The following is a 14,386-nucleotide window of genomic DNA, read 5'->3' as shown; positions in this document are numbered from 1 at the left end:
ATTACGCTGACTCTGGAGATGCGTTGAGTAGTAGAGACGTATTAACAATATTAACTCTCCCATCATTGAACATGTGAGGGCCTTCCATCTTCTAGTGTCTTAACTTCTTTCATCAGTGCTTTATAATTTTTATTGTAGAAATCTTTCATTTCCTTAGTTATGTTTATTCCTAGGTTCTGTTTTTGTTTTTTGTAACTATTACTTCTCTAATTCTTTCTCGGAAATTTATTATGTGTACAGAAAAGGTACTGATGTTTTTATATGCTGATTTTTGTGTCCTGCTGCTTTCCTGAATGCATTTATCAGCTCTGATAATCTTTTTTGCAGGTCTTTACATTTGTCCCTGTATAGAACCACGTTATCTCCATAGAGGTCATGTGACTTCCCCCTTTCAAATTTGTGTGCCTTTTTCCTTCTCTTGCCTAACAGCCCTCACAGAAACATTCAGTGCGACATTGAAGAAGGGTCTGGGAGTAGACACTTGTCTTCTTCTTGATCTTAGAGGAAATGCTTTCAACTTTCCACCTTCTGGCTGTGAATTTGTCAGAAATCGCCTTTATTATGTTGAGGTATGGTCTTCTTATGCCTCATTTGTTCATGACTTTTATCATGAAAGAATATTAATTTTTATCAAATGTTTTTTTCTGCATCTGTTAAGATGATCATGATTTATACCCTTCATTTTACGGATATGATGTGTAATTTTTTTGATTTGCATATGTTGAACCATTATTGCATCTCTGGGACAAAACCTACTTGATCAGGGTTATGACCTTTCAAAAATGGCGCTGAGTTTGATTTGCTGGTACTTTGTTAAGGATTTCTGCATCTACGCACGTCAGGAACACTGGTCCGTAGTTTTCTCTTTTGGTTGTGTCCTTGTCAGGTTTTGATAACAGAAACATTTCCTTCATACTGTGTTCAGAAGGACTCCCTCCTTTCAGTTTTGTGGAACGGAGTGAGAAGCATTTGTGTTTGCTCTTCATTTAAAGTTTGGTAAAATGCAGCAACAAGGCCATCTGATTCCGGCTTTTCTTTGTTGGAGACTGCATTGACTCAATCTTGTCGCTGGTTACTGGTCTCTGCAGGTTTTTTTTATCTTTTCAGCTCCTTTGAGAAGGTCATGTGTGTCCAGAAATGTTTACTTCTTCTAGGGTTTTTAATTTGTTAGCATATAGTTGTCAAAAAGATCCCTAATGATACCATGTTTTTCTGCCATATCAATTGTAATGTGTCCCTTTTCATTTCAGATAAATCAATCTTTCCCTACAGATTTCTCAATTTTATCTTTTCGAAGAACCAACTCTTTGTTTTGCTGACCTTCTGTATTGTGTCTTAGCCTCTGTTTCATTTATTTCTGCTCTGATCTTTATCATGTCACTCTTCCTATTAATTTTGGATTTGGTTTCATCTTGTTTTTCTGTGTACTTCAGATGAATCATTAAGGCATTTATTTGACATCTTTCTACCTGTTTTCGCTAACATAGGTATTGCGATTATCTGTCTCTCTTAGTGCAACTTTTTATGTATCCCTCAGGCTTTGGTAGGTTATATTTCTATTCTCATTCGCTTCAACAGATATTTAAATTTAACTCTGACTTTCTTCACGACTCATTGTTCCTTCAAAAGTGTGTTGTTTGGTGTCCACAGGTTTGTATAATTTCTAAACTTTCTCTTGTTAACTTCAACTTTCATTCCGTTGTGACCAAAAAAGACACAGAATATAAATACAATTTTTAAAAATTTATTAAGGTTTTCTTTTTTTTTTTTATTAAGGTTTTCTTTATGACCTAATATGTGGTCTATTCTACAGAAACTTCCAACCACTGATAAAAAGAGTGTGTGTTCTGCACTTTGGAAAAATGCTCTCTAAATGTCTGTTAAGTCCATTGGTCTATAGCAGAATTTACTTCTGATGCTTCCTTGCTGATTTTTTCTTTTCTCCTTTTTTGGCACTATATCCATTGGGGAAAATGAGGCATTGAAACCCTATTAAAATTTTACTTGTGGGTATCTCCCCCTTAAGGTCTAAGAGTTTATGTTTTATAAAACTATGTGTTCTGACATTAAGTGTATATAGATTTACAATCACTGCTATCTTCTTGATGAATTGATCCCTTGATCATTACGTAGTGATATTCTTTGTCTATCCTTCTTGCTTCAAAAGTCTGTTTTGTCACGTATCTGTAGAGCTACTTCTGCTTGCCCTGGGATTTCATTTGCTTGGAATATAATATTTCAACCTTTCACTTTCAGTTTGTGGTGTCTTTATTGGTGAGGTGGTATCTTATAGGTGGGGTATTGTTGAGTCTTGTTTTTAAATTCATTGTGCTAGTTAGCATCTTTTACTTGGGAGAATTAAATCCACTTACCTTCAGAGTTATTATTGAAAGTACAGATGTATGCCATTTTTAATTTTTTTCTAGTTGTTTTGAATATTTCTTATTTGACTCTTCCCCTTTTATTCATTTTTGTGGTTTTATGGCTTACATATAAATAACGTTAGGTTCTGTACTATTTAGGTATCTAGTCTCCTCATGGGATTTATACCTTCACGTACTATCATAATGGTATTTATCTTTCTTCCACAGATATAGAGGACTCTCCTAGGCCTCTTTTGTAAGGCTGATTCAGAAGGCATGGATTTCCTCCATTTTTGCGCATCTTAGAAGGTCTTTGTTTCTAAGGGATGGCCTCTCTGGGTGTAGAAGTGTTGGTTGATGGTAATTTTCCTTCAAGACTCATAATATATTATTTCATGTATTCATGGCCTATAGGGCTCGGATGAGAAATCTGTTAGTCTAAAAAAGTTTTCCTTAAATGTGATTCAGTGCTTTTCTCTAACCGATTCTGAAAGTCTCTCTTGTTCTGTGCTCCGGACAGTGTGACTATAACGTGTTGTGGTGGGAACCTTTGCTGGTCACGTCTGCCCAGCTTCCTACACATGGGTGTCTGTATCTTTCCCACGATTAGGGATGTTTCCAACTATCTCACTGAATAAGTTTCTAGGTCTTTAATCTTTATTTCCTCACCTTCAGATATGTCATTGATATGAATGCTTAATCACCTAATGGTATTCAAAGTTCTTGAATAGTTAATTGTTTTCCTTTTTTGTTGTTTTTATGTGAAAGTGATATTTGAAAGACTTGCTTTTATCTTCTGGCATTCTTTTAACACTCGACCTAGCCTTTTGTTGATGATTTTAACTAAATTTTTTATTTGGTTTACTCAGCTCTTTATTTTCAAGATTTTTTTTTTGAAATATTTGCTGCTGAATTTCTCATTTATATCCTGCATTTTAGTCCTAATTTCACGTAACTGTTGATCCATTCTCTCTTGGATGTCACTGAGGTTTTTAAATATCATTGTTTTGAATTCTTTATCAGGCATTTCAACACTTTGATGTTTTAGAATCTGTTAGCAGAGAGCTGTAATCCTTAGGAGGTGTCCTATTCCCTTGTTTCTTCCTCTTCTTGCATTCCTATGTTGAGGTTTGCGCCTCCATTGGAACTTGTATAGATACCTTTTCTAAGATGACCTTCTCAAGGAAGCAGCTTCCCCTTGAAGATGTGTCTTTGGTTATTGGTTTGCCATGCAATGTTGAGTTTGCTTCCAGCTGGACTCCACAGTGTTGAGTGTGGTTAGCAACTCTGGGTACAGTGCACAGTGCATCAGAGCCAGGGAGACTGCTGCCTCCACGGACCACACAAGAGTAGTTCATGCAGGATCAGCACAGAAAGCAGCGTAGGTGGGGTGCAGCTTGTGTGGCTACTCCTGCCACGAGAACAGTGGTCCCTATCAGGTGACAGAGGTTCCTCAGCCACTTCTGGTGTTGGCTGTGTAACCTATAAAGGTCCCTGGCCCTGCCCATGTGCCAGTAACGACTGAAGCACATGCCCTCCGATTAAATAGTGGTGCGGGTCAGGGTACTTTACAGGAGGAGCTGGGGGCAGGAGGGCACTCACCGCCATTCTAGAGACCTGGTAGTGGGTGGATCAGCTTGGGTTTACTATCAATAAGAAGAGGCAAGGAACAGCCTCCTGTGAGAGTCGTCTGCAGCCCACCGGGCAGAGGAAGCCAGCCCCAGCTGGTCCCACCGGCCAGGATCATCCAGATGCTGCCTTGTAGAATACATGATTATTTTTTGCTTTACAAATAGTGCATGCTTATATTTAAATAAAAAGCACATTTTGCCACTTAATTTTCTAGGTAAATCTTTGATCATTCTTACGAATATGAATATATAATACAGATTATTTGTAATCTCCACGATCTTATCCATTCTTTTCACAGCGACAGTTTAAGGTGAAATTTAAATTCAACCAATAATTCTAGGGTGACAGTTTTATCTACAAAGCCCCCATTTCTATTTCAACTAATTTATTTAATGGAACAATTTAGACTACTTGTTCAAACTGATCTAAATAACATTGCAAAGAAAAAAAAAGGAAAATAACATTCAAATGTACTTTAATAATAGAAGCCATAGATGTTTTTAAAGCAATAAATTTGGAGTTTAAATGTGAGTATTAATTGTATAATTTCTTATTGAAGAGATTCCAGGAAGAAAGCAATGTAATCAGTGTGAAAATGTAAACTCAGATAAAATGTACCACTCCCACATAAAACACCAGAACACAAATACTAAGACCTGGAACAAAATACACGTTGTGAAATGTTTTAAGTGAAAACTCTGAGGAAATAAGATGCAGAAGACAGAGTTGGAACTCGCATGATGCTGCGACTCTCACTTCACTTGATTTCCAGTGCTTCTCCTACAAAGAGCTCCAGAAACCCTGCGATTTTCTTTATTGCGAGGGCCGAGATGGCAAAGATTGAATGCTCTGCACTTTCTCTGGTAATAGAAAGTATGATTTATGAGAGAGGAATCAAAATCTAAGAAAACCACTCAATAAATTATTCAATTTTCAGATCAGTCTGATTTAGAGCAAATTTCCCTCCCACTGCCAGGATAGAGAATGCAGCTTCCTAGAGAAGAGGGTAGTGTCCTGTGTTAGGGATTTGTGGCTACAAGCAAGACATCTCATCCCCTGAGCCCAGCCTGTTCACACTGTGGGTAACATGGAGTCTCTCTCAGGGTGGCACGTACGTCACTGGTGGAACTCAGGATAGCCAATGTGATGGATTTGATTTTCTAACATTTATTTTAACACTGTTTATCTCAGCGTGCATGAGCATATATATCCCAGATAGCCAACAGAGAGCTGACAGTGGTAATTTCTTGGGACAAACCCGGGGCTGCCGGTGGATCTTTGTTCTCCAACATTTCTCTGGACTACTACAAAGCCATGAAGCAACCTGCACAAGGGCCTGGCCATGGAAGTAGAGACTCAGGTTTCATGGGGATTAGGTGAGAAGTACAGAACACAATGAGATGACATTCAAAAGTACTTCACATACTGTGAGGATATATCAAGAGCTCAACAGTTGCTATTATTAATTTTTCTTTCTGACTATTGCCATATTATCATAATGCTAATAAACCAAACACACTCAACTCTAGCATAAAAGAAGTTTTTGTGCTTTGCAAAGCCATCTTTTACTTTCCAATGGATTCACAAATAAGATGCATCACCTGCCAGGTATGGTGGTGCACACCTGTAATCCCAGCACTCCAAGAGAGTAGGTGGAGGTTCCAGCCCTGCCTGGGCAACTGAGTGACCGAGACCCTGACTCAAAATAAAAAATAAAAGCAGGATGTAGATGTAGTTCAGCATGAAGGCCCTGAGTTCAATCCCTAGTGGCACCAATAAACCGAAAAAAAACCCCAAATAAATGAAATTAGGAAAAAAAAAAAAAAAACGGGGAGGAGGGAGCCCACAGCAGACAAATAGGCAAGGTGTGATACCAGGAGACCACACGCACCTTCAACCTCAGGGTGTCTTGGAGGATGCTATGTGTTGCCATGACACTGGGCTCAGGAAATCTGCCTATGAAATTTGAGGAATTAGCACACCAGTGAGTGGCCCCTACACCACCTCCTTAAATCTGGACGTTTCAAATTAAAAAAACAAAACAGGTTTTTGTTTTTAAAATACTATCGTGTGATGTTCTTCATCACAACATAATGAAAGTCTAAAACTTTATCCTGTAATCTGGCACATTCTGAATACTTTATATATAAAATAAATCTTTTCCCAAAGAGGAAAAGGGCTATATTCATTTAATAGTATTGGAGAATTCCCTCTTCAAAGCCTCCTATGTTTTCCACTTAATTGAAATTTCAGTCAATACTTTCCCGAAAATAGTAATTCTGTAGAAAATACACATTCAATATATTGTGAATAACTTTGGCTTTTAAAATAAAATATTTTAAATTTCACCCACCAATATAGAGAGGAGCTTTAATACTTTGTGTTCCAGTTCCTATCACAAATTAACCAGAATTTTCTTTAACCATAGGCAAAGAAAGGCTCCTACCTACTTGGTCAAAGGCAGATGAAACCAAACTAAAAACCCCGACATCTTTAGTCATGGTCAGACTGGACCCCCCAGCAGCGCTTCTTATGCCCAGGAGTGAGCAGGTTGATCCCGCAGGACGGCAAATATGGGCCATCATGTGACGGCAGAGCTGGCCGAGCATCACCGTGACAGTGCGCCAGGAATTTCTAACCCAGGAGGTGCAGGTGGAATGCAGCTACAGTTACGTGACATGAAAAGGAAGCTTCTTCAGAGATGAGCATACTACATAATCAAAGCTCATGTCTGCAAAACCAACCACCTGACCAACGACCTGAATGACCACTCAGCTTTGTCAAATATCCAACAAATCTGCCTTCATCCTGGGTTAAGAAGCCCTCTGTTTATTTGGATCTTTGACTTCTCCTAAGTACACTTTTTCATCTCCCACTACAAAACACTCTCCTATGAGTAATTTTATAAAACAGTAGGCTTGGAGTGGCGGCTCACACCTGTAATCCCCGCACTTCTGAGGCTGAGGCAGGAGGAACACCGTGATTACCAGGCTAGCCTGAACTGAACTGCATAGTGAGATCTTGTCTCAAAAAAAAAAAAAAAAACAACAAAAAGGAATGATACCTGATACCTATTCCGGGATCTAACATTTTAAATTTAGGAACATTTTTCTCAGTCCTAAATAAAAAAGCTAAAATCTCTTTTGAGATGCAAAAGAAGGACATAGATAACATATACATTTGCAATATGTTGTTTTCTGAAAAAACACTCATTTAATATAGTCACCAAAAGCCTATTAAATTGAAAATTAAGTTTGTAATAAGTTTTTTGCTGCTTTTAATTTCCTTTTTAAGTCATGGATAATAAGCTATAAAACTCAGATAACACTTCACAACATAAATTTAGATTCACTTGCTAACCATAAATGATGCGCATTATTATTATGAATTTATAATAACAAAGTTCATTATAAAATCAAATGACCCAATTATAAAACCAGTTCTATTTTCTACATGATATTTCCCATCCACAGAAAAGAAAAATGAGCACATGGCTATTATCAAGTACAAAGTGAAATCAAATACAGGTCGCGTGCTAGTTAGAGCCTCCTCGGAATCCACCTCCTCTAGGCGAGTACTGTTAATTCCGTCTTCATTTCTTATCACTTAACTTCAAAGCATTGCTATTCATAAAATAAATACTGGCTCTAGGAAACATTTATGATTACAATAAATTCTAGAAGCTCTTAAGCCTTACAGTCACAGGAAGCAATCCCCAGGGGAACGACCAGAACAGAACGACACTCAGCGCGCTCTAAGCAGCACGCGCAGGCACGGCCGGCGGCCACAGCCGCGTACTCACACTGCACAGGCGAAGCGCTCCGGAGCGGCCCTGGCTGCAGGTCCTCGGCCCGGCCCAGCTCGGGCGCAGCCTGCACCTGCTTCCTGCCGTCTCTCTGCCCCGGGCACGTGACACAGCTGTCCTCTGGGGTCTTCCTCAGACTCCTCAAGTGCTGCTCCACTTCGGCCAGCAGGACAGCTTGGATCGCTTCAGTGACCTGCAGAGTGGTTTTGCTTGTTTCAAAATGAGTGGCAGTGTTTGTGATGTAAAGAACCCAAAGCTCAGAATCTGGTTTGAACTGGCTTTCTAGAAATCATATTTTTCTATGCAGCTCGAAGCGGCCTGCACAGCAGCTGGGATGGCGGTAGTAACCTCGCGATCAAACCGCTCTGCATGTGTGGTGCTCCAACAGGGACGCTGGAGTTTCCTGCTCCTCTAACTAAGCTGTTCTCAGTGTCATCGGAAGACAAAGGTAGTTCACCGCTTTTAAGGACCAGGCTAGCACCTCCAGATAAGTCCAGTTCTGAGGCGTTATTTAGCTAGAAGCACTGAATTTAAACTACTTTAAACACAAAAGGTTAAGGAAAGGACTTCAACAGCAAAACGTGCAGGAGCCTCTGTGGTCTTCCACAGGTCACACCGCTGGGCACCGGCACCCCCAGCGGTCTAGGACCTCACTTTACAGTGACGAACAGGGACAGTTACACAGACAGACGGGGTCGCAGGCTTCTGCCAGGACTCCAGGCCACTTCTGAGGAGTCCGAGCCCTTCTGAAGCTTCAGTTCTAGCCTAGAAACCAGAACTGAGAGTGGAGAGGGGCTGGGCGGATTGTGTACAGAGCATGCTCAGCCCCCGCCTCTCCATCAGGGGCCTGGACTCCGGACCACGATGTCCAGGACCAGCGCGGTCGTCACAATAGCCGGCCGGCCACATGTGCTCAGGGGCAGGTGGCTTCCCTCACCTGAGATACAATACCCTGTAACAATGTAAATGTATAGATTTATGCAATTTCATTTAATACTTTTAATTATTAAGCTTACATGCCATGACTACAATTTTTAACTGTTGACTTCCTCACAGTTATCATTACAAATGCATACTATTATAATCAATGTATCATCAAAAACTAAGTAATAACAATAATGGGATAAAACAGATTCCCTGTAACAAGGATACTCAGAGTCACAGCAGATGAAAGTGTGTAGTAAGTGGTGTACACCCAACTGGAAGTAAAGCATGCACTTCAGGCTTGGCAAGAAAGCAATAATCAGTATTACTCCCATCCAGAGAGAAGGGCCCACGCAGCAAGCACACAGTAATCTTACTACAACATCTGTATGCAGAAGGCACTCAATACATGCTGTTCTGTGCACACTAAACATGTAAAGTGTGGTAAGTATAATTTATTGATAGCTTTTAACTGTCCAGGCTTATGTCTTTCTAATATATAAATGCAGTAGATAAATTTTGTTGAGTGAGAACTGGTAGCAACAGCGTTAGTCTTAGAAAGAATTTTAGAGCAAAAAAATAAAAAATAAAGTATTTTAGAGCTAGGTAGGCATGGTAGAACAGACCTGTGATCCCAGCAGTCTGGGAGGCTGAGGCAGGCAAGTTCTAGCCAACCCTGGGGAACTCAGTGACTCAGCTAGACTCTGTCTTGAAATGAAATATAAAAAGGGCTGTGGATATAGTTTAGTGGGAAGGCCCTGGGTTTAGGCCCATTGTTAGGGGAAGAAACAAACGAACAAAACTTAGGCCTAGTTACTGAGGCATTTAAACAAATACAAGAATCTCTGTTGCTCTTGAGGGTTTGGAAAGTCTCCCTCCCACTTTATATAAAGACCTTTTAGAAAGGCAACAACAAGTGAAATCTACTGTGCAGCATCACGCACAGGGTGGTGCCAAGACGGGAGGATCCCCGCGCGGTCAGTAAGTGCTCTGCTAACGTCTCTTCTGTTGCCAGCATTTTAGACGCGGTCACTGAATCAAAGACCCTCACAGGTCCATTAGTCCAAACATGCCCAAGCCACATCAAAATGTAGTTAAAAGTTAAGTGACCTACAAAAAACCTTTGGATTTTCTTGAGTCCTTTTTCTTAAGGAATTTTGCCCACTTGAGAAATTCTTCAGCTACTGGGGAAAGAAAATCTCACCTTTAAAACTAGGCCCTTTGGAGGCAATGCTAATCTGCTGGAGAGCCTGCACGCTCTGGTGCTCACCGGATTGTTACAGAGAATGTCTCGTAGTCATTCATTCATTCATTCAATAGTTCTTGGCTGCTGCTGTCACCCCAGTTAGTGCGGGGGTCAGTGAGACCAACGAGGCCCCGCCCTCGGCAAGGTGACACAACGGAGAAGACAGAGGAGGAGCGAGCTGTGAGGACATGTGTCACTTCTGCGGAGAGCAACCACAGCGAGGGACATAGAGCCAGTAAGCAGGCAGTGCGGAGGCAGTAGGCAGAGTGGTCAGAGAGATCTCCCCGGCTGGGCGGGTTCAGGGCAAAGATGGGTAGAAATGCAGGAAGGAAAACTCAAGCCTGAGAGTACAGCAAGACCTGGAGGAAATGAGTTCTGTTTGGTCTGGAAACACAAAGAACGCTGAGGAGCCACAGCAGGGCGAGAACTGGGCAGGGGAATGAGAGGAGGCTGCAGCCGCGTGGCCAACCCCGGGAGAATGCGGGGCCATATGAGGAATCCTCATTGTCATCCCAACTGGAGGTATTCGGTCTTTGGCTGTTGTAAAGGTCCGTTCATTGTGTGAACTTGAGAAGTTTAACTCAGGAGGGGGCCAGGGTCCTCACTTTGTAAACTTCCTGAGCTTGTGGAACAGGAGGACACACAGACGGCATGGGTGGATAGCCTGCACACAGTGTAAGGGAGGGAAAGAGGCTTGTTCTCCCCCTTTTGATCTTGCTGCTTTTGCTGTCCTTGGCTGCCTTGAACTGTTACCCTCTGCCATGTGCCACCTTGCCTTGGAGCCAGCTGATTATGGACTGAAACCTCCACAACTGTGAGCTAAATCAACCTTTCCTTACTTAATTTTGGGTGTCAGGTATTTTGTCTCAGCAATGACAGAAAAGTAACTAAGACAGATGTCAATGTAACTCTGTTTCCCTATAACCAAGAATAGCTGCCTATCATTGGAGTTACTGATGCTAGCTCCCAAATGTGATATTCATCAAGCTCATGATGCAGAGTAAAATCCCCTTGAAAGGTCACTTAGTCAGTGACAGGCATTTACTGAGCCATGCACAAAGCTACAGTGGGTTCTAGAACCCAAAGAAGCTTTAGAAGAGGAAGGAGGACTCGGACCCCGAAGAAATCAGCTCTCCAAACCAGCTCCCAGATCAGGAATTCTTAGGATGGAAAGTGCTTTCTGATTTCATATAAACAAATTCCCAAGCAAAGGGACCTCCACGACCAGGCACATTTTGAAATGAAAACAGTCAACTCTGGCTCCAACTGAAACCCTATTGGACAAGAAGCCACCCACGATGCATGAGCCACCGCCCCACAAACCACACCTGTGTGACAGCTCACATCTGCCCATCATCGGCCCTGCATAAGGCCATCAGCAGGAGACTGGGGAGCCCACCTGCGGAGGACCAGAGGTGCTGCTCATGTGCACCCCAGGCGAAGGTTCCAACGAACCTCGGCGCTAAGGAGCTTCCAGCAACTTCCCGAGCACGAACAAGCCCGTACCTGCACAGATTGGTCTCGCCAACAAGAGATCAGCTTCACAAGGGAAAGGTCAGCCGCGGGGGTCGGAGAGTCGGTCTTACCTAGACACACAGAACATGCTTACATCTCTGGTGCTCAACTGATGGAACCATGGTCCCTCACCCCAGCTGCACATTACAACCACCAGGAGGCCCAACTTTCCCAACACAGGACAGAGTCCCAGGGAGCTGGCTCGCAGACTCTGATGCAGTGTGGGGGGCAGGCATTCATGTTCTGTCAAAGTGTCTCGGGTGACTTTCACTACAGCCAGCGTCAAGAAACGTAGGACAGTTACACCGACGCAGGTTCACGTGCAATCACGGGCGCTGGCAACTTTGGGCAAAGATGAAAGGAAATCAGCGGCTCACCAGCTCCACTCAGTCCCCACTTCTGCCGACAGATGGCTCAGAAGGGGCACCGGGGACAGTGCTCGCTGTGCTCAGGACGTGGACTTGTGCGGTAAGACCGAGCGGACCTTCCTTCTCCTTTACCTCCCATCTCCCTAGTATTAACAGCCAACACAAACCTGGGTCTGCCTAGTCCTTGCCTGCCCTTGAAGTGCTACAAAGGGAGCCTAACCAAGAGAAGACAGTTGGAGCACTGCGGTGGGGCGGTGGAGGACAGCGGGCCTTCTGGTGAGGGAAGGTGAGCAGTTCCTCATCCCTGCAGACACATCTGTGTGACCCTCATATTCTAACCCCTTTCTTGCTGGTATTGACAGGCAAAAGCTAGTGACCAACCCCACCGCGTGCCGCACACAAGGGAAAGACAACACGCAGAGAGGCCTGCGCAGAGAGGAGGGACCCCACGGAAGGCCACGCAGTGGGGGGCCAGCATGGGGCTCGATGGGAATGCGGCCCCTTGGCTGTGGAAGCGTGGCCACGCCAGGGTCCTCCCAGCCCAAGGGGCCCTGGTCCCCGACTGTGCAGCAGGGCTCCCTCCCCCACACAGGCCGTTCATGCGTTAGTGGGACGGCGTACAGAAGCCCCGGCACACGCTCCCGTGCCCCGGGCCGGCCGCCACCAAGAGCTGTGCACAAAAGCCCTGCTCCAGGACGCCGCAGGCTTCCTTCCAACCGGCCCACAGTGGGCTCGGTGCACCCCCTAACCAGACCACGGTCTGCACCACGTGCTCCTCAAGCCTGGACCTCTCTCCTTCACTTCGTGGTAAGGGGGTCTTTGGAAGGGGCAAAAGCCACCCAGGGTACGCAAGTACTGAGCAGGGAGCGGATCTTGGGCCCCAGCATGTTGCACGCTCCTGCCTCAGCGTTGTGTATCCACTATACAGGTTTAGTTCAATTCACTTGTCCATTTTATTCACACACTAAGTCGAGAACTGTTTGTTTAATTCCTTCCTGGCACTGTTCTAGGAACTGCAGCAGTGACCAAAACTGTCAAAAATAGAACCCCACAGAGCCCATATTCCAGTGGGAAGAGACAGATGACAGAAGGGAGTGGAGAGGGAGTGACATGTACTTATCAGGGAGTGAAGAGGGTCCGGGAGAAGAGCTCACCAAGGAAGGGGCAGGTGGGAAAGAGGCCTAGGGCTGGTCATAGGTAGAAGACAAGGATGTGACTTAGGTCCTAACAGAGCGCTCTGCTGCTAGGTTGGGAAGCGAGGGAGTGAGCACAGGGAGCCCTGTGGGCATTCAGGTGGGGCTCCAAGGAGGCCGGAGGTGCCCATCTGGGAGGTGGGAGGCGTCCCACGCTGCAGGGGGAGCCACACGGTCACCCGGTGACTGGGTGTGGGATACCAGTGGAAGAGAAGGTAAGAAATAGTAATAGAGCTTCCGGTGCGAGCAAAAGGAACGACAGAATTGTCACCTGCAGGGGCCGGCGGCTGGGACAGGCGGGGCAGGGAGAGGCATGGGCCAAGGGTGTGGAAAGGAAACCGCACTGAGGTCCTTACTGAGAACTTAAGGCTGCTACTCAGAAAAGCAACCTTCTGAAAAAGCAGTGAAATGATCTAATACAATAGCCCAGAGTTTGACAACAGACAGTAGTAAAACAAACTGCAATAAATTACATATGGTCTTAATTTAATCTACTTCCTTTGCTGAAATTTCAGATTTCAAGCCCTTGAAAAACCCTATGATGAAATCTATGTTTTAAATGCTATTACTTATTTTAGCATTGCTATCCAGTTATAGAAGGAGTAATTATTTTCTTTCACAGGAAAAAGTAAGTCAGATCACATCTGTGTTGATAAATTCCTTACCATTTCTTAAGTGGCCATAGAAGCTTGAAATATGCAAAATATCATTCACAGGACTCTTCACCTTATGTATAGATTCCACCTTGAAGGATCTGTTGAAAAAGATTTAAAGGAGATTAATTAAGAAGTATACAAATTACTTTGAGAAAATACATTGAAGATATGGAAAGTGAGCATGGATTATTTTTGGTAATATTTCCTACATTAACCTCTATCCTGAATCTTAGTTCCCAACTTGCTCCATCTAAAACCTTAACCCCAACTGAACTGCGAATCTTCCTTTGCCAGGTGTTCCTGTGACCTGCCTCTCAGGAGGAGCTTCCGGCACTCTCGGCTTCCGGGCTCTCAGGGCTCTCCAGCTGCCCTCAGGACGATCTCGGAGGCCACCCACTTCCTGTGCTGCCACCACGCCTACAGTGACTTCGGAGCCCCTGCCACCCAGTAAGAGGTCAGCGGCATGGCCTTTGTTGGAAGGATTTGGCATGACATGTCTGATATATACTGTTTTGAGTTTTCAAAAAAATAATGGGGCTCAAACAGCAGCTTGGATTTGGAATTAGTGCTTTAGACAAGTAGCTTCTCCTCCTCACTCTGCCAGGGTGCCATCTGTTTGTTTTAACAGAGAGTTTTTAAAAAAGAATTGACAAATGCATGGCGACAAATTAAAGGCCCTTCAAA

General features: G+C 43.7%; 1 protein-coding gene across 4 annotated transcripts in view; it reads right to left on the bottom strand.

Moving 5' to 3' along the window:
• Positions 1–14,386, bottom strand: part of Wdr72 (WD repeat domain 72) — a 180,471-nt gene that overhangs the window by 65,261 nt on the left and 100,824 nt on the right. For all 4 annotated transcript variants that reach the window (XM_013510272.1, XM_013510273.1, XM_013510274.1 and 1 more), the window contains exons 16-18: positions 13,712–13,800; positions 11,477–11,556; positions 7,798–7,993 (exon numbers count right to left, since the gene is read on the bottom strand). In XM_013510272.1, the coding sequence (XP_013365726.1) occupies positions 7,798–7,993; positions 11,477–11,556; positions 13,712–13,800 (365 nt within the window). The remainder of the gene's footprint in view (positions 1–7,797; positions 7,994–11,476; positions 11,557–13,711; positions 13,801–14,386) is intronic.

This window comes from Chinchilla lanigera, unplaced genomic scaffold (assembly GCF_000276665.1).
Source record: "Chinchilla lanigera isolate Chin_1 unplaced genomic scaffold, ChiLan1.0 scaffold00008, whole genome shotgun sequence".
Taxonomy (NCBI): Eukaryota; Metazoa; Chordata; class Mammalia; order Rodentia; family Chinchillidae; genus Chinchilla; species Chinchilla lanigera.
The sequence above is the reverse complement of the archived record's forward strand: the minus strand, read 5'-3'. Positions and strand labels throughout refer to the sequence as shown.